Source organism: Bombus bifarius, unplaced genomic scaffold, assembly GCF_011952205.1.
Source record: "Bombus bifarius isolate JDL3187 unplaced genomic scaffold, Bbif_JDL3187 scf7180000009243, whole genome shotgun sequence".
Lineage (NCBI taxonomy): Eukaryota > Metazoa > Arthropoda > Insecta > Hymenoptera > Apidae > Bombus > Bombus bifarius.
In genome coordinates, this window is record NW_022884989.1 from 5027476 (window position 1) to 5049041 (window position 21566).

A 21566-nucleotide genomic window follows, 5' to 3' on the forward strand; every position below is an offset into this window, starting at 1 on the left:
GATGACAGAGAGTTTAAAAAGTTCGATACACTTACATGTGAAGTGTATAAAGTAGGTATCGAAGCAGTTGCACTATTGTACTGTTATATCGATTTTTTATTCCATAATATTTGCATTTATATAATCTTCTTTGTTTAACGTTGTTTATCGTAATCGTTGAAGAGTTCTCATGTACTTGAAACAAACCTACATGGTGTTAAGTTTTCTTCTATGCGGGTTCGGAGTGTTAATTCTAGGGATTTCGCTGTTTCTAGTAAGTAAGAATTCGAAGGAATAATTTAAAAACAATGTTCGAAATATAATTACTGATTAAACGTACGTATTTTCAGTGTTTTCAATCGTATTTACTTCACAGGATTAGCTATGTACTTCTATACGTAATAATTTCCATGATCGAAATCGTTTGCTTATTTCGCGTGAATTATACGACTCAAACGATGCTGGATGCTTACAACAATGTTTTCGTAGAGCTGTACGTATATATTTTTTATTATATCATATTTTACATTTTATAACCGTACAATGACAAGATGTTACAACCTTTACACACCCCAACATAGTCCACTTTCCGCTAAAATTCTATTCTTTTTTTACTGAGCAATGTTTTAATCTATAGGATTTATAATCTATACACTACCTAAAAGTAATTGTAAAAATTAATTACACACCGTGAATATTAATTTCACGTAGTAAAAAAGTAATTTTTCTAAAAATTACGCAATACTTCAATTTAGGCTAATTTTACGTGAAGAAAGAAGAAAAATCTTTCATGTACCACTTTTTTATCTGAGGCTTTGTTTTTGAGAAAATTGACTTTGGAAATTTGACAAATACACTCGAATATTTTACATTCGGCTAATTCCGGATTGAACAAGAGTAAATAATCGACAGGTTTAAATTAATTACATTTAAAAAACAATTACATTTAAATATAACGCAAAGATGTGGAATAAAATTTTGTCATAAGATATTTCGTGCTTGTTCGAGAAAAATAAATTTGAAGATATATTATGCTCACACGCGTGCACACAAGACCATTCGTTTTCAATTAATCCTCGTTTAAGTTCTATCTTCTTGAAAATGAATCCTTCAATGGAAAATTTTCACTTCACGTTTTTTTACTTATTTCCGTATGTATAATAACCTCCTGTTGATTGTGTTTGCTCATACATAGTCAGTCTTTAGCCAAGTTAAAATATACTTGATAAATTTTCAAACTCGATTTTCCCAAAAACGAAGCGTGATATGAGAAAATTGTATCCTACTTATTTTCGACTTATTTTTTCACGTAGAATCTGCGCCTGCACGATTCTACTACGACTAACGCGCCACCCTGTATATTACTGACGTATTAATAAATTACATTTCTAGATATAATGTAGAATGGTACGAGGCACCGTTGCACGTGCAAAAAATAATCCTGTTTATGATGTTAAAATATTCATTTCCTCTTTCTTTCAATATGTTTGGTGTTTTCTCTGCATGCATGGAAGGATTTTCCTCGGTAAGAAATTCATCAGCATCGTAAAATTTTGTCCGCGGTAAACAAGTAAATAGATTTTTATATGTGTTTTAGTTGGCAAGAATGACCGTGTCTTATTTCATGGTAATCTATTCAACAATGCGTTAATCTAAACGCTAGAACAGATGTGTATTCTGTGTTATACAGTGTTGAATAAAATGCAGGATTATGTCTTGGTTCGCTTGTAGAAGAAATTGTTCCACTTACCTATTTTCGGTATATTAATGTTTGAGAAAGTAGCAATGATAAAGGTTACATATTTATTTACTTCAATCTTGCAATTATCGTTGACAGATATTCTTTACGTTATAAGCGGCAGATGTTTCTTTAAAATTTCCAAATCCATTTAAATTCCCGGTTTCAATGCTAGAAAACGCAAAAAAAAAGAAGATTGTATCAGAAAATATATGCACGCGCGTTCTCCGTACGCATCAGATGCAAATGATCTATGTTGAAATGCAAATATTTTGATGTGCTTTCACTTCGAGCGAAGAAAATAGACTGACGATGGTAAAGAAATATTTTTATCGCAGATCGAAGGAAGTAAAAAAATATGAGAAGAAGAAAATTGTCACGAAGGATACTACTCATTTCCCCCTTTCCCTGACCTATAATTATCTTATATGATAACTTATTAAATATTTAAGACCTATACGTAGTCGAGTGACGGAAGAAAATCGATCGTTTAAGATATGAATAAATAATTCTGAAATTATAGTTCGTGGAGTTCATTTCGCTGAGAGTCAAGAAATTTTTGCAATATTTTGCTGGAAAATTTTTAAGAGAGGTGGAAATAAATAAAATCGAAGATGTAAATGATCAGTAGTTCTTGAACCATTGTACACGATGGTCGAAACACTGGCGTACTATAGTCTCAGCAAAACTCTCTTAAGAGGACTAGGACTTTGGCCGTATCACAACAAAAGATTTAAAGTTTTACAAAACAGTTTCATCAGCTTCAATTTATTTCTTTTTATAATGGCCCAGGTGCTGTAATTATTCTCTTATGTAATTTAACTTTCGTTTAACTTTCATATTTCCTTGAGTTAGATACAATGGCGAGAATATACAGGGTGGTTGGTAACCGGTGGTACAAGCGGAAAGGGGGTGATTCTATGCGAAAAAAGAAGTCGAAAATATAGAATAAAAATTTTTCTTTTAATTTTTTTTTTTTTTTTAATTTTTCTATCGAGACGAGATCCGTTATAACGTACCGCACGCGTACCGAGCGAAATGCGAAGTCGATTTTCTCGAAAACAAAGCCTGAAACGAAAAATTTTTATTGTATATTTTCGATTTCTTTTTTCACGTAGGATCACCCCCTCTCCGCTTGTACCACCAGTTACCAACCACCCTGTATACTAACTAATTACATTATGAATAAGTTTATTTCTATTTTTTTTCCTTTAATATAGAATATAATAATACATTACTTGTATTTTGAAACTCTATAAATCTCCATCGAGATTTCAAATGCTCAATAAAAAAATATATACACGACGACAATCAAATTTTCTTTTCGATCAATAATTACGAATTAGATAGAGTTGAATTTGATGCGAGAACTCCGCTATTTATCGTATATGTACACTTGTTGTTGAATCTTCTATTGTACAAAATTTCCATTCTTGTTACATAGAGCTGCACTATTTTCAGTGTTTTGTTTTCAAGACTAGGGAATTCATGTTGAAGAATGTGTCGACGCTAATTATGAACTTTAGCTACTTCGTGAGGTACAATATAAATTGGTACCAACTTCCTAGAGTGAGTTTTCAAAAATACAATTAAATTATAATTTAAAGAACATTTTGCAAAAACGAACGTAAATATAGGCCAAGAAAATTATGGATAAAATAAAAGAGGACCTGGAAACGGAAAATGTCGAAGTACTTCAAATTATGAAGGATCATGCTTTTATAGGAAGACGTTACGGGATACAACTTTCGTGTAAGAAACATATTTTGATAAATTGTTGACCATAACGAATTAACGTATTTAAAAACGTTAAAGAATTGAACGTATGAAATAATATATCGCAAACTTTATAATTTTATGTATATGTTACAGTAATTGTATATTTATCATTAATCTTCGTAATACTGTACCCCCTGTTAATCTGTATTCAAGATGGAAGTATGTCATTGAACCAAATTTGTTTCACAAAATTTTGCATAGCAACGGAATATCTAATGCTCGAAGAGAAATGCTTTTTACTCACAGTTTTACATTCGTACGTATCGACAGTGATTTCTATAACTGTTTTTCTGGCAACAGAGTCCTTAATAATTATGTGGCTACAACATGCTGTTAGCTTGTGCAAAATTACGAGGTATAACGAACAATAATTAACTGTCCAGTGCACTGTTTACCTGTTTGAGGTTGCTCGACACATCAGTAGTGATGAGTGTTTTATTTGGAAGCAACAGAACACATATATTAATATGAAAGAAAATATTTTTTAACTGATTTACAATAAGATTTTTAAAATATTATCACCGCTTTACTAACTTTCTATTTTACACTAATTTACGATGTAATCTGCTGTTTTTTAGTTATATTAATATGAATATTTCAACAGGTGAAAATTCCGTCTTGCACTAGTTAATTAATTTTTTTGTACAAATACTTAATCTGTTCTATAAGTTATATATACAAGAATATGCACATTATACATTATTTACATTTCTTACGTGTTTTAAATGCTGTTTATATTATTTAAATTTCCAGTTATTACGTAAGAAAAGCCACTCTCGAGAACGCAAAAAATCATTTCGATCGTAGAACTAAAGAGGACATAGCAAAAGTCGTATTCGCTCAGAGTAGAGCAATACAGTCAGTATGGCTTTATACTCATTTGTACCATTATTGTAAGACCAGCTTATTAATTAATTCCGTTCTCATAGATTTTTTCAAGAATTGCAGAATAATAACGTATTAACATATGGCGTAATCCTTCTGTGTAGTATCATTTCCCTAGGAATTAATTTATTTTGTGTAAGTAGTGCATAAACTTCTATCTTTTACACAACAATCTTTCGTTAATTTTCCATGGTCTCTGAAGCTGCACAACTTCGTAAATTTCTAGTAGAAATTCTATATTTTTTACTATTAATCCAGTTTCAATAATAAGAATATTCTTGTACCATTAAAATATGGAATGCCAGGATCCGATATCGTTTTACTTATTTCCCAGTTATCGCAGTCCTTGCTTCCTTTATCCGAAATCGAGGAGGGGTCAATTACCTATTGTTTATTTATTATTTGTCAATTAACGTTTATGTTCCACATAAGTAATATGTGTCAACAATTATTGGATTATTCCAACAATCTTCATACAGCAATGTAAGCATTTCATTTTTTGCTAACGAATTTAATAACTAAATTTAGAAAAAACTTTAAATGCTACTATTTTTTAATGTTTCTAGATTTCACACCAACTGGTATGAAACTTCTTTAACAACTCAAAAATTGATTTTGAATATCATGTTGAGAAGCAGCAAACCATTCTTATTCAGTATCTCTGGTTTCTATGATGGAACACTGAATAGTTTTCTATCGGTATGCTATTTTTTAAATAATGCTCTCTTGTTGTTTGAATGCAACGTGGTTTATGGTTTACTTACACTTTTAGTTCTTAAAAGCATCGATATCGTATTTTATGATGATATCATCGATACAGTAATGGGACTTTATCAACGACGAAGTAGCGTGTAGCCGAAAATTGTGTTGAAATAATTGTATTAAAATGAATGTTAAATTAAATAATTCATCGTAAATAACTTTTAATTGAACAATTAAATTTGTTGTGGAAAATTGCACATGTTCCTGAATTCATAAGTAGATCCTTCCTTATCCTTATATTATCTGTTTACGTATATTTTCGAAACAAAGGATTTACTTAACTTCGCACTGTGACGAGCAAATTTAATCCAAAGTATTCTATCACTTCAATGACATATTTCTGTGAAAATACTCACTGACGCACAAAGCAAGTTCTGCTACGTTGTAACACATAAAATGTCTGATACTTAACATATCATATTTCTGAATCCTTAAAAAAATGCAGTTTCTGCATGTAAAAGTAAAAAAAAAAAGAAATTGAAGTGTTATATGGAAAAGGAAGACCTTCAAATTTAAAATGATGTATAAAATATGGTATAATGATATGTAGCTACAAAAGGATAGAAATATTTCTTGAAAGAAATGTTTTGAACGCTTAACACACAACAAAGAAAACAGACTGAACGTGCTCGAGAAATATTTTCATCTCAGACTAAATTACGATATAAAGAACAAAATTTTTCAGAAGGAAGCTTCACATATTTCCTTTTTTACGACGTATAATTTAGTTAGTAGCGGTACTCACATTTGGTGCACATTCTCATTTTTCAATCGAATAGAACGGAATAATAAAACATGAATAAAAGGCAATAAACAAAAATAGATGCAGCAAATATTAACACCAAAAGCCAGTCGAAAGAAACTAAGAACAGCAAACGATAATGCCAAAAAGCAGGAAGAAAATTATTATAAAATATATGATATCTCAATGAAAAATGAGAATAAACGAATAAACGAAAAGTATCGTACTATTTGTTTATGTCAACGAATATAATTCCTTTCTGATCCTTCCTAATTGAAGCGTATCCAATAACAAACACCATAGAAAAGTGATTCCTACTCCTTTTCTCTTCGACCAGCTAAAAGACACTGAAAACATCTCTGGTATATTTCTAACGCAGACCCCTGTGACAAAAGCTCGTGAGAAACATAAAAGAAAATTATGAAACTTCCCCTTTTCAGTAACGTATAATTTCCTTAATAATGCACTTTACATAGTCGCAGAGGGGTATCGAATCGATCGATAGCACAGCGTTTAAGTATGAATAATTAATCTTTAAATTGTAGATTATGCCACTCATTTGACTGCAAGAGGACAAAGTTTCATAATATTTGCGAAAATTTGTAGGAGGAAGATTGAAATGGGGTGCAAATATAGTCAATAGTGTTTCAATCCTTGCACACGATGGTTGAACCGGCAGCCCTTTATAAACATAGCATTTTACTGCTATCGTGGGTAGGACTGTGGCCGTACAACAATACGAAGTTTAGATGGCTTCATAATAATATCATCTGCTTTATTTTTCTCTCTGTTGTAATTCCCCAGGTATAATTCCTGTTACGTCGTTTCTACTTTTCTGTGTAACAGTGATTTAAAATTTAAGGTATCTGAGTATCAGCTAATTAATGTATGATTAAAGTTTAAAGATTTAATTCCTATTTTTTAATTTATATAATGCATTGAATACTGGCTGTATTTTTTATAAATCTTGTCATGGAATAATGGGACAAATTCTTAAGCTAAACCGATGAAAGTAACTTGTGACTCGTTGTTATCTTGTTTAAATGGAAGAGATTCTGTGATATCTTTTAACTGGACTACAGCGTGTTAGAAAGTTTCTATAAATTATTAAGAAATAGATTCTATAAATTTCTAAATTTTATAAATTTTATATTTTATTTATTATTATATATATATTTTTTTTTAAATTAATAAACACTATTTTCCGTAAATTTATTGAACAACATAAACGTTTAAATAATAATTATATTTTATTTCATGAAATTTTTATTTAAAAGAGAAACTGCAATGTTTATGTGTAACTTTCGTTATTTTCAGCTGTTTGTTCTCAAAACCGCAGAATTTACTCTATATGTCCTATCGAACAGACTGTTCCCTATCATAACGTGCTTGTACGTGGTACTTAGATACAACATGTTCTGGTATCAAATCAACGTAGTGAGTCTCAAGAATTGTAGTTCACAAAGTATTATTTTTAATTTCTCGTATTTTCGTACAATAGATTTAGTTAATAATACGATATATTCTTCTTGTAATATGCCAACAATTTTCAGGAAGATTAGTCAAATATTTGTATAATGTATCCAATGTAACTCTGCTTGATTTTTAGAATTCTTTTAGAATACACGATTAATTTAAGGCGACTCTATAAATAAAAATGAAGCAGAGTCGGGTCAAACATATACTTACGGAAGTAAATTGTTTACTTTTGAAGAATTCAACATTAATCGCGTACCTTACTAATGAAAGTAAGAAATCTAGAAAAAATACAGCTGATCAGTGCGATTTAAAAAAAAAAAGAAACCTGTAGAGTTGGTAGTGTTGATAACGAACCTGTTAAATTAATGTTGGTAACGAATCTGTTAAACTAGTGTTGAACAAACATGAACTAACGATCGGTAAATATAATGCGAGCACAATTATAAAATCCAGGTTATGGAATTAATGGAACAAGTGAAATACGACTGGAAGATGAACCATGGCGAGCCTCTTAAGATTCTAAAGAAATACGCTGCATTGGGAAAACGTTATTCAGTGGTATTAATTGGTAAGAAATTAATACGAAACGATAAAACACAATATAAATTTAATGTGTAACTCTACTCGATTGCAAATTTGTTACAGCATTAATATATCTAGGAACATTTATCTCAATAATATGCCACATGTTTAGCTATATTCTGTGTATAATTGTATCCACGAACATAACTTGCCAGTATAAATTTCCAATGATGATGGAATACTTCGTCGATGAGAAGAAATATTCCTTTTTCATTACGTTGCATCAGTATTTCTTGTTAATCCTGGATGCTACTATACTAGCCGGAATAGAGACTTTAATGGTAACGTGGTTTCAACACGCTAGCAGTTTATTTGCGGTCGTGAGGTAAAATTAAGAAATTAATTATCAAAGAGAAAAAATATAAATTACAGTTTGCTTTTTGGTAAATCCGATTAAAAAGAAAATTATGTTCAATCATTACCGGTATTCGTATTACTAGGCTACAGATGTTTAAGCAAATTGAAATTATTACGAAAAACTGAAAATGAAAAACTGAGATTTGCATTATTCTCTAAGTTCTACAATGTGCATTATATTTTTGATATTTATGTTGTATTTCTTTTATTTTTTATAAGCTCCATCATCTGCTTCAAGATAAGTTATCGTTCATAATTTGCAGTTATCATATTAAGAAAGCAGTTTTTGAAGATTGTGTTCAATCACACGGCTCACGAAAATATTTGAACAGAAATAGCAAAAGAAACGTAGAGAACGTGATAAATGCACACAGGAGAGCAATGGAGTTAGTATTTTCCTACCTTTATATGTCTAGTCACGATTCTTATACTTACAGTTTTCTGTCTAATCGTTTTTATCTGTTACTAAAGGTACGCATACAATTTACGAGACAAATACATGTTTTCTTATGGTACTTACCTTATATTCGTTATCATATGTCTGAGCATTAATTTGTTTCTCGTGAGTAACATACTGTTCTTACTACTCATTAATAGAAGATAAGATATTTCAAAATTGAATGAAATTTTTGAAAAGTGTATTTAAAACATTTATTATCACTGTTTTCTTATTCGATTATATTATATATACGAAACCACTTTTTTCCTACAAAAGAAACACGTTTTTCAGTTAACTCAATCAGCATTTCTATACAGAAATATCGAAGAAACGATTATCCACCTAGTTTCTCTCAGCTGCATGCTAATATGCATGGTCCTCTTCAATTATATGGTGCAGCTTACTTCAGATGCCGCTGATAGCATTGTTACAATCATGTGAGCTTCAAAAATATTAAAAAAATTCAATTAACAACAACGAAACAATATAACAAATTTTTTAAATTACTACCTTACATTACTATTACAAATTCACAGATACCACACCAATTGGTACGAAGCATCCGTACCTTTACAGAAACTGTTATTGATAATCATGATAAGGAGCATCAACAGTTTCACTTGCAATTTCTTCGGTTTCTACACTGCCTCGATGGAAGGAGTTTCAATGGTACAACGTTTGCCAAATTTCATAAATCGTCCTCTCGTGTCGAGGCAATACCGTCATTATCGCTGTCCTTGAAATCTATTTTTCAGATCTTGAGAAAGTCAGTTTCATATTTCATGGTGATAATCTCCATGAAGTGACAGTCCCTTCTCGTCCATAGATGTAATATCTAACTAATAGAAATTAGTAGCATTGATTTAGACGCGTAAAAAATGTATTCAGAAACGCAAATGCTAAACATCAAATGTCACAGTATCGTCAAATAATAATGAAATCACATTTAACAGAATTCTTTGATATAAACTCTTTATAAAAAACAATATTCTTTATTCTTTCGGGATGAAGTTCACGAAGTGAATGAAACCCGACGCATTGCCTTGATTCAACCCTAAGTTCACAGACAAACAACAACACATACTAAGTATCTTATTAATAACAAAAGACTTACGAAAAAAGGAATTATGAAAAAGAGTGTCTTACTGTTTTCACGAAATTGAATTGTTTTCGTAAAACAATCCTTTCGCTTCGGCAGTCCAGTTCGCCGAAATACTGTCACTGAACGGAAACGCGTGCCAGAAATACGCACAGTGTGCGTGGTTGCTGTATATATGTTTTTCTAAGTCTTAAATAACAATAATTGTTGTAAGAACCGTATATGAAATATCGTTTCACTGTCAATGGATTTAATAGATTTTTTAACATGAAACAGTATATGATCGTTTGGATGTTTGAAATATATTGCGTAAAACGTTTTGATGTTGTTTCAACAATGAGTAACTTTGAGAAATGATTAATCCAATATGTCAATAAAATCAACAGCAAATGTTCTGCTGATAACGAAAAAATATATTATTGACTACAGATAGCACTTGTATATGCATCATTTGGATGCCGGATATATGGGGTGTCGGACTCGGGAGTCGTCGCGTGGTCACTGCCTATATGCGGCGCTCGTACCCACAGGTCATCTCGTGGATGCCGCCTATAAGCGGCGCTCGAAGCGAAAGGGTTAAATACGTTCTATAGACCATGATTCACTCCTTGCAAGGAGCGTGGTATGAAAATGTCTTAATTGACCTGGCACTGGGTGCCTTGCGCGCTGGTTGGGCGTATCCCAATCCCTATGGCCCTAGGGGTGCCCAGGTTCTGTATGGCGATAAGTTGGCGCCGAGGAAAGCACCCGTAAACAAAGACTGACAATACTTGTTATTAAGTTATATCCCGCAGGGTGGACTTGCTTATGTGAGTCTATGGGGGCTGGCAAACCCACGTTGCCGCAGTCAGGGAGGACCGTCGGGACAAGCGTCCCGCTTGCGTGAGTCCTCTATGTACACTGCAGGGAAGGTCGCCGGGAGTGTAAGGCGCTTAAGTACGGTTACACTCTCTCTACGTGGCCTTGGGTAGTAACGCACCCACAATCCTGATGCTAAGGATGGGACCGTCGGGATAAGTTCCCGCGTACTTTGTACCTTGAGGCCCCCGTTTACGTGAGTCCCATCTGGAACTGCCGAGCACGGTTAGCAGGTCGCCGGCTGGCAGTGACGTGGCCGTACATCCACACGATAGTTCCACCAATGACTAAGGATGGTACCACGGGGGTCGAGTAAAAGCCCGAAGGAAGTAGCGACCCCCCAGCTCGACCAATTATGGGTTTGGACTCGTGGTGACAGTGCTTGATGGCCAAGATGTTGGCAAGAAGACCGATTTAGGGGGTATTGGCTCCCCCGAATGGCCTTCGGCGGGTGAGTAGCGTTCCACCTGCTCCGGAACCGTTCTGGAGAGACGGAAGGGCTTAGAAAGCGCCTCGTTCGACCTGAGACGAGCGGCAGCCTCTGCCAGGCTTAGCTAATTCAGGTAGCAAGGTACTGGCTGCCTTGTGCGCTGGTTGGGCGTAACCCCAACCCCTATGGCTCTAGAGGTGCCCGGGTACTGTATAACGATAAATTTCAGGAAAGCACCCGTTACCAAAGACGAGAATACTTGTTATTAAGTTATAGTCATTGACTGTTGCTTGACACTCCGGAACGTCGAGGGTTTTATCTTTTTATTTTCATAGCTGGTGGAGATAGACTGAAGAAATAGAAAAATTGCGAGAATATTTTATTAGAAAAAAAAGAACGAACAGATGATAGAATGTTTTGTCTGCCGGAAATCGTAGAAGTGTTCAAGCTTTTCTAAGGAATGGACTACACAGATAGTCATCACTATATAATATCTATCGAATTACTATGCTCGCCTTGGATATTTGACCGTACGATATGCGCGGAATTATGGAACGCTTTCGTCATTTTAATTTTATTGACTGGCACAATCGTCCAGGTATTTCATTTAATCGTTACAATTCTTTTGATTGTTTGTCCGCAACCTATTCAGTATACTATACATTGTTTCTTTGTGTTAATTGAAATGTAGTCGTAAAGCAAAAAAGATAGAATCGTTGTCTTTCAGCTTCATATCAAATTGTTAAAGGGAGAGTTCATATTCTAAAGATCAAGATTCTATTTGAATGTCAGTTAGCAGCATTCGTCACGACGAAAATGAACATGATGAAAAATGATTTGAACATTTTGGCACGGTTAATTGTTATTTTCAATTTCTTAATTCATATTATTTGACTTTCATACATTTCTAAGAAGTTTCTCGTTGTATTAGAGTCAATTATATATCAATATAGATAATATAGACTGCACTGAACGGGGGGCAACATCGATTGCATGGGGCTATGGGGGTAACGTCACAAATCGATAGCCATTTATGGATTGTACCTACAAACACAATAATGTTAGTGTTGATTCTCCGTAGGCAGTATCGATTGTACGTACTAAAGAAATTGTATTTCTACGATGACATATGATTCAATCGAGTGCTTGTAGCGCGTATGTAGTTAACTGTAACAAACGCTCTAAACGTTTTAAAAAATACATGCCCCTTCTTTGTTCCTCGCCTGACCAACAAGGCGAACATGCATCTACGTTCTAGTCGTTGCGCAGCCGTTACTTGCAACTTTACGATACGTGCGCACTGTGGAACAATGTCTTTTTTTTTGGTTTTTCTTCGCCACTTACAAAGGAACAGCAAAATTGGTCAGCTTCGATTTTCGCAGATTTTTTGCAAGTTGATAATATAAAGGTTTCGATGAAACTGCAAAAAGGTTAACTACCACCTGATTTCAATGACTTTTGAATATCTTCCACAGGTTCACAGATACATAAAATATATTTTAACAGAACTTATGTCGATGAAATAACGAACACTTGAAATAAAAAGAGTATAAATTGTGAGCAGTCGCAAAAGCTGTAGAATGAAGACACCAGTTGGTAACGCACAAGATTAATAAAACTTTCATTAACGCAGCCTTTTCATCGTGCCGCTGTTATGCACACTGTTTACGAATGTTCATTAAAGAAAGCATCTATTTTTCGAACTAGGAAACTATAATCAACTTTTTCACTTATAGCTTCCGTTACTGAATCCACTGGAGCGTATTGTTATTACCTGTTGCTTCGTAACTGCCTTGCATGTTAACGAAGCAGCGGATGATGCGTCGATAAAATACTATGATAATACAGTCACGTAGAATTAACATACTCTATATACAGTTTCATAGGTTATTTTAAAAATTGTGTTTACGCTGCTGTAAAGTGGAATAATTTAGTTTACTTTCCATTGAAACATTGGAGTAGGTATAGTATTACATATATACGCAGGTACTACGTAAAGTGGCCGATATATATTAAATAGATTAAATGATTCTTAGCTTTTGTACAAGCGGTATATATACATATAATTAAGTATAGTTCTAATTATAAAAGAGATATATAGAAAAGGAGGAAAGAAAATTTAGAGATAACCAAATATCTCTCGACAGAGAAATATAATTACAATTACGGATCAAGCAAAAAATGTTACCTCTTTCCATGAACGTCATTTAAAATACAATTGCTATCTGTTACTTCGTGCCATGCCTCTTGTGAATATAATATTGCAGAAGAAGTTCCTCCGCTGTAAGACTTGAAGCTGAAAGATTTCAAAAAATGAGCACAAAATGGAAATAAAAGATTACTTGAAGAATAACATTCGCAAGAATAGGCTCAAGATAATATATCCTCTTATTCCAGGTACAACACGTTGACGTATAAATTAATGTTGCATGCATTGATATTTAACGATTCACAAGTTCCACTTACCAAATATCACTGTTATCATTACATGTTACAATCACTTTCCGAGACAAAAATAAAAATATTTATCGAGAAGGGAATTATAGAAGATTAGCTTGAAAATCGGTAATTTCACACGTTACAAGATTACATTGTACGTCTTTTTTTTATTTTCTGTATATATATTAAAAAATCTTTACAGAAATGTAAATAAAGAACACCGACGCGTCAGAATATCCTCGCAGCAGATAGTGAAACTAGATTTAGAATTTTCTAGCATAAGAGTGTATTAACATCCTCGGAACGTCCTTTCTCTATGAACTTCACGAACCTTATGAAGTTTGTTGTGCTACGTATAATCAACCCCAAGTTCAGAACAACCTATACACCAACGCACGCTAATACGCATTAATAATAGAAAACTTGCGTGACGGTGGAAAAATATGGAAAAAAAATCCTTATTTTCCTACAGTTTAAAAATACTGTGCAAACTACCCTTACTGGCTTGCAACGCACGCATCATGAAATTACCATAATTGACCCTCACCCTCCTTATTAACTTATAGCTACTATTAAGCTATAGCTACTGTCCATCACTTGTCACTCAGAACTCCACCGTTATTATTTTTTTATATTCACCCCTGTCTAGGAAATATGAAAAATATTCGAAAAATAAAGAAATTGCAGGAATATTTGATTAGGAGAAGAGAAAAGGGAAGAACCATAATCTGTTCAGCCAGACGCGTTCAGACTTTCAAAAAATGGACAACTTCGCAGGAAGTCGCTATTACAGTCTCAATCGAATTCTCATAACTGTTATTGGTCTTTGGCCATTCAGTCGTACGATATATACGAAATTATTGAATGTTCTCATCGTTTTTCTTTTATTATTTGCTGTGTTCGGTCAGGTATTTGTTTCAATTAGTACCATTCTTGCGATTGTTTGACTGTAATTTATTGCGTGGTTTTCCCCGTATTTCGTGAAATATAATTTTACGATAAAGTGGAATTCTTATTCTTCAATTTTATGATAAGCTGTCAGAATGAAGTGTATAAAGAATGTATTTGTATCGCAGTTGGTGAAATTGATAACGGCAAAATTGAGTACGACACTGAGATGGAAAATAGTTTCCTGTATCGCGTATTCCTGCATTTTTGTCGTCAAGTACATCGGATACCTCTATTACATTAATGACGTAAGTATAGTAAAATAGAAATAACCAATATCGCTTATCCACTTTTGTATTCGAATGAAGTAGATTTTTGACCGAAAGTACATTTTAAACAAACTATTTATTTAAAACGGCATCTTATGATACAAAACTGTGTACTTCTCAAATACAGCTAAAATGGATATTTCAAAAAATTGCATACGATTGGAATTCGTTAAAAAATGAAGCAGAGCTGCAAATCATTCACGAATACAGTAAAACCATGAAAACACTGTCAATCGGTTTTGGACGTAAGTCGAAACTCTCCATTCTACAATACTAGCTGAACTACTTTCAGTTTCGGGCAAGAATTTTTCAATTTTGACAGAAAATTCTTACTTATTATCAGTTATTTATTATTTTATTATTAACTATTTCTAAATTTCTTTTATAAAAGAAATCTTCAGTTTCATCCAGTTTTGATAATTAAGAATAATATCGTCTGTACTAACCGAAAGGTAATATTGATTTTCTTTATGGGCATGTAGCAACTAAATCTACAAGTCCATATCGATCTGTACGCGCATATGTAAATTCGGTTTATACAATGACAACGATCGAACGCCTGGACATCTTAGCTATAACAAGCATTTTTTCTTTAAAAAAAAATTGTTTCTACACTGCCCTTTAAATCATAAAATGCTATTCATCTTCGTCTGAAAATTTCAACACTGATCACTTTATTGAATAATTGATGAATAGAATAATATTATATATAATATATAAATAATATAATATTATATAATATTATATAAGTAATAGAATAAATAAATAAATAAGAAAGATTTTTAGCAACGTTTACGATAGTTGTCTGCACTTTGTTCTTGAATGTTAATGCAAATATTTTAATCAAAAACATTGTTACAGTGATTCTTGGTCCAACGATTCTAACATTCTTGTTGAAAACATTCAGTAATGAAATCTTGGATTTGTTAATTCCTATGAATTACACGCGTCCACGAGTGCTCCCGGTAATGATGGAATATTTTATTGATCAGGAAAAATTTTTCTACTATTTAGCTATTTACATCAATATTACTATTAGTTTTGGAGCACTAAGTGTTTTCGTCACTGAAGTAAATTCCATGTCAATAATATATCATATTTGTGGACTGTTAAAAATTGTTTGGTAAGGAAATTTAATAATGTAATTAACACACTTAAAAATGAACCATTCTTTCTTTGTTATCCATATTGCACATATTTGTTTCCATATTAAACGAATAATAGCTGGAATAACTAGAATACAATATATATATAACCTTATCTGGGATCAATATTTTTCTACAATTGTCATTTATCAGTACTGTATATATCCTGGACTGTATCCAATAATTGTAACGAAAACTATCTTTTATCAGGTGTTGATGTTATCGTGATGATAACATGAGATCACTTCATCCTAGTTCGTCTTACGAATTACCTCTTACGTTAAAGTATTGCGGAAATCAAATAACCGTGTTATTGCCGACGTATTATACTTATTGATTTTAATATTGAAGATAATACGTTTACTTGGAATAAATATCAAAATCAATAATATACATTACATTTGTGCAGTCATTATCACATCGTTTAGTATCATATAACTAATTACTTTCTTACATGAATGAAAATTGCGCGAATTATTTTTAATTAAGCTATTAATTGATTATACTCATAATTTCTTTTAGTTTTTTATTCACTGTACATTGTTCCGCAGCTACCGCATAAATCACATATATGTTTCAAAGATACCAGAAGTCTCTCCTGCGCAAAGGAGTATGATAATTCACAAACAAATAATCTCAATTGTGAAATTACACACAACAACCAAGCAGTTAGTATTCCAATATTATTTCAAACAAAATTGTGAAGGCAAAATAATTTGTCAAGAGTTGGTGTTTTTTCTTTTTCAATTTTTCTAATATTAGTTTATCGTATTCGCACAATTAACTTACACAAGTTATTATTTTAGTCGTTCTTAATTCCAGAATAATCTAAAAGTAACAAATATTTCCTTTTTTAAAGTTATATCGATTTTATACAACTAAGGGTAATGCCATTGTACAACGTTTTTGGCGTTTTCGGTCTGATTACGTTCATTCTTGCTCTCTTTCAAGTGAGTATCACACGCTTGGACGAAATTCGATTGGTTAACAATTATCGTTGATTGACAAATCCTTCTTTGTCTCAGTTTGCGAAAGCAATGTCAACCAGAAACGACATGGAGGAGTTGTTGGCATCATTATGTACTGTAATTACTTCTATACTTTACGCTTTTACCGTCATTCATTTTTCTCAAAAATTGACAGATCATAGCTCCGATATTTTCCAGCATTTGTAAGTAGCGTGTATCTACCTAATTCACACTGACACATTAAAAATACACCACTTCCAAATATTATACTACTTTCGTTGTTTGTATGATATGTATAATTGCAAATATAAATATGTTACAACGTTTAATGATATATCATTATTGTAATAAAATACTTGTAGATACAATATCGAATGGTACGATCTGCCAGTGATGGAACAAAAAGTAGTACTCTTTCTCATGCAAAATAGTCTAAAGGATCTTACTTTTATTATTGGTGGTGTTATAGTTGTGTCTCATGATATGTTTACAATGGTAACTATACTATGAATATACTTGATTTCTTCATATATACTGAAACTGACTTTTTTTAGTATGTTCGAACAGCCTTTTCGTATTTTATGGTTGTTTATTCCTTTGATTAAAATGCTTATCAATTTCTCATCATCTGTCTGCGGAAAACTGGTCGCATATAAATATTTTCGACTGAAAAGTTTATTCTATAAAAGAATAAAACAAGCTCTTTTCACAGGATATGTTTGTATTATTTTAATTTTTATCTCACTGATATCTTTATTGCAAGACATATGTGTGTAATGTGATAATATTATAATGATAATTCAATTAAATATACATTGCTAAAGTAGAACAAAATTTCAATAAATATACGAAGTACGAGCATGAATGGAAGGTTTAAAATAGAAACACCTGTTAATTACACATTCCCTTCCTGTCACCTTTGTACCGCTATTTTACACCATATTCCTGAATATTCATAAGAAAACCATCTGTTTCCCTCATTAGAGTACTATAATCTACGTTGTTCAATTATTGTTTCCACCTACATCCATTCGCCACAGCGTATTGCTATTGCCTTCTGATATAGAAATATTAATACTGTGCACGTCAACGAAAAGATGGAACATTTTACAACATATAATACAATTTGGATCGAGAATCGTTCAATTGTAGCGGTAAAGAGTCCTCTACGTGTAGTTGCATGAACATGAACTATACCAGGAACGAGTATATAATACTTGAAATTTGTTAAAACTGGTCGATTATAAAGTTACAAATTATAAAGTCACGAAGGCTTTTCTTTATCGTAATATAATTAAATAGCAACATTTTCCAGGTAAAATTAAATATTAGATAGACTTTTATAATTTCTTCAAAATATCCGTTTTTATTGACGAATGTTAATGGATACCGAAAAGAACTAGTAATTTAATTTTCCTTTGATTCAGTAAACTAATTAACGTTTTGATAATGTAATAATTATTCAACTTAATAATTATAGTATTAATGCACTTCAATTCTATTTCACAACCAATTTTATTTTTCACAATTTTATTATTTCACAACCAAAGTTATTTTTATTCCAGAATGAGAATATGTAAGCATAAGAATAAACAGGATTGGAAGATGTCTAAGAACGTAATGAAAGTAATAAGAAAATTGTTCAGAAATCTTGAAATCAACGATATTCGCAAGCAAAGGACATACGAAATCCTGATAAAGAAGATATCTAATTCGAAGATGTAAATTACGCCATTGTATAATCGTGAAATGTGGTAAGAATCCGAAGACGTAAGAATTGAGACTTATGAAATGCAAATTCACATCGCTGTTTATTACAGGTAAAATATATTCGTTGATAAATGAACGTAGTTATCGTATCACGTAGATATTACACTTTGAACAGCTCGTAATCTCCCTTTACCAGATATAAATTTCGCTATTATTATCGTAAATGATCACAAGTATTCATAAACAGAGAACGAAACTTATATCCACGAACATAACTCACGATCAGCAAACTCTGTTACACGAATAAAATAGACAAAAGGCAAGTGTTCTCGATAATTCCGAATATAATGAATAATTTTAGCCTTTTTACTATTTTGTCAAATATTTACCATGAAAAATTCAGGGATGTTACGTTCAGTATGATATCGATCCTGTTTAAATTCTCCTTTTTGTTTTCTAAGTGGCCTTTTGGTTACCGTTCGGAAACAATTTCAAGCATTGACCAAACTGAAAGATTCGAAGGTGCGGGGACTATCCAGCTCATTGACAGGGAAACGATCGCCGGTATTCTCAGATTCAAAGCGCAAAAGTGCCTCGGCTCGTGAATAGAAATGAACTGAACCTGGAAGTCGTTACCGCGAGGCTGATGGTATTCCTTTGCCTTCGATCAGTCCTACCCGAGATTACTCCTTTCACCAGTGAATATTCCAATTCTTTTTTCCTGTCCTTTCTTGGATACTCCCCTAGCTAGAGCGAAGTTTGAACATCCAGTAATATTTTCCTGTTCGAAACGTTCCTTGTTTCATTCTCCTTCAACTTTTGTGGCATGGGCGAAATATTTTTCTGCAGAAGTAACGATAAAAAATAGTAAGATGATGATCTGCAAGATCGTAAAATGACAGAAACTAAATTTAGTAGAAGTTAAGTGGACTCATTAAATAAGAGACTGTTTCGTTGTTTATTGTTTGAAACGAATTATCGAATTTTCTATGTGTTGCATGGAATTCGTGTGCTGATTCGTTTCATTAAAAATTCCAAATCTTAATCGTATCGTACTGTTCGTTGTTTAAAAGTTTACATTACTTTGACAAACTTGTTGAACTTTCCGTACCCAACCAAGTACCGTGTGAACTGTATGTAACCAACGAAGAATCCAATTAAACCAAACTCGTCACGCTATCTGTAACACAAATTTCAATTTAACCATCTTCGGCAAATTCCCAATCTCGATTTCACCCTCGAAACTCTAAACTACGAATTGTTACGATCGAATTGGCTATACCGCAATACAACGAGACTCGTAGCATCACGCGGGCTCATTAAAATGAGAAAAAGAGGCTCGCAACGAGAAACGAACCTACCCGAGCGGACTTGGTCTCGATAAGAGATCAGAAGTTTTCGAGGCCTCTCATTGCTGCGAAGGAGGCGCGGCAAAAAATGAAATCGCGTCGGAATCTGGCCGAACGCGAAAGAAACCACGCAGCGGCGTGAAATTACAAGCGTCTGGTCCGTCAACCTTGTACGATCTTCGACGAAATAGGGAAGCAATTGGCGAGAAACGAAGCGTGAAGCGTCTGCTCGGTAATCAGCGGACCAGCCCATGACCGTAGATCGGCTTGGTCGATCGCGAGAGATCACGCGGTCAATTTGTGCGAGTAACTAGACTTTCTTCAACGAAGAAAAAGAAAGGAACGGCTACGTGGATGGAACGATAGATGGATGGCGAAAGGGTACGTTACCTTGGACCCGCTACCGAATCGACCCTCTTATCTAAAACGCGAATATAACGTCTCTATCTAGTCACTACCACCCTCTCGTTTGGTCGACTGTTCCCTATTATCGCTCAGGGTGCGAACTTACCATGGTCGTAGCTCCAGGCACGTGAAAGGGAATTATTCCAAGCAGCGTCGCACTTTTAGGTTGGTCTTCGTCGAAAGAAATCACTGGCCCATTCTTGCGGTCGTTTGCTGATACGTAGTTTGGATTCGGAGCTTGATGAACGCTTTATTGTTCCGGTTTCTCGATTCTTTTACACGGAGGATAGAGGAAGACTTTCAGGGATTTCAGACTTTATAATGTAATTGTCTTTCTTTCTTCTTTTTTTTTTTTTTTTCTTACACTTTCGAGGTGGATTTTTATTTCAACAATGAACGTAGTGTTATCATAGGAACTATAATATACTGAAATTTGAGAATTAGGTTAATTGTAGTTTTTTAAATGGGATATGTAATTTCATTTGTAGCAAGAATTTATCTTGCAACACATCTATCAAGTTTTAGGTATCCCTACAACAGGTGCTATGTCATAAAGGAAAAATATTTATATTTCGAGGAAGAAAAGATTCGTATGTTTGTACGATCTTTTCCATTCTTAGAGTGTGTAGAATATGACATCGAAATTTCACTACCTTAAATGTTCTGTTGCATTTATATCTACCGTATTATGCAACGTCCCCTCTTTCAAAAACTGATCCAATTTTGGTACCGCCGGCATCCTTCCAAGGGAGTCGTAAAGGGATGAAGTGGAAAGAGAAAACGAGAGGAAAAATCGGGGAGAAGCTGAAAAAAGCCAGGACGCACCTGTCCCGCAAAGTTGTTCGCATTAATTCGAACTAATCTCGTAAGATCGTAAGGAACAATGTTACTCAGGAGCTTCTCATAGCGGTGCTCTCTTCTTCGACGTAAAAAGAGTGCCTAGATAGGATGCGAAGCTCGTTTCACCGCAATTCCACTTCCATCTCTAATCTTTACTATTTTTTCAAAGGTGAATGCATATGTTCAATAAATAGTATAACTAATTAGAAAAATAGTGAGCTTGGTTATTTTATACCTCAAATCGTAAACTTGATAACAGATAACGAGGAAGGTTTACGATCAATTGGAATATGTTACAGAACTAACGAATAATCGATGAGATAATTTAAAAAATCAGGTTTTATGCTGTTAGTCTTTTATTAAA

The 21566-nt window shown here is 33.2% G+C and overlaps 2 protein-coding genes across 3 annotated transcripts in view; both read left to right on the forward strand.

Annotated features, from left to right (window-relative positions):
• The window catches only part of LOC117214648 (mannosyl-oligosaccharide 1,2-alpha-mannosidase IA), a 222238-nt gene that overhangs the window by 162988 nt on the left and 37684 nt on the right, over positions 1–21566 (forward strand). The gene's annotated exons all lie outside the window — the stretch shown is intronic.
• Positions 4733–9548, forward strand: LOC117214656 (putative odorant receptor 69a). Its single transcript, XM_033460858.1, has 3 exons — positions 4733–4864; positions 4948–5080; positions 9498–9548. Exons 1-3 carry the CDS (start codon positions 4800–4802, stop codon positions 9546–9548), a joined length of 249 nt encoding a protein of 82 aa, XP_033316749.1. The 5' UTR covers positions 4733–4799.

Coding starts and splice junctions, on each gene's coding strand:
- LOC117214656 (XM_033460858.1), top strand. CDS start 4,800: ATGTTCCACATAAGTAATATGTGTCAACAATTATTGGATTATTCCAAC. Junction 4,865..4,947: donor AACAATCTTCATACAGCAAT/GTAAGCATTTCA, acceptor TAATGTTTCTAG/ATTTCACACCAACTGGTATG. Junction 5,081..9,497: donor CACTGAATAGTTTTCTATCG/GTATGCTATTTT, acceptor TCTATTTTTCAG/ATCTTGAGAAAGTCAGTTTC.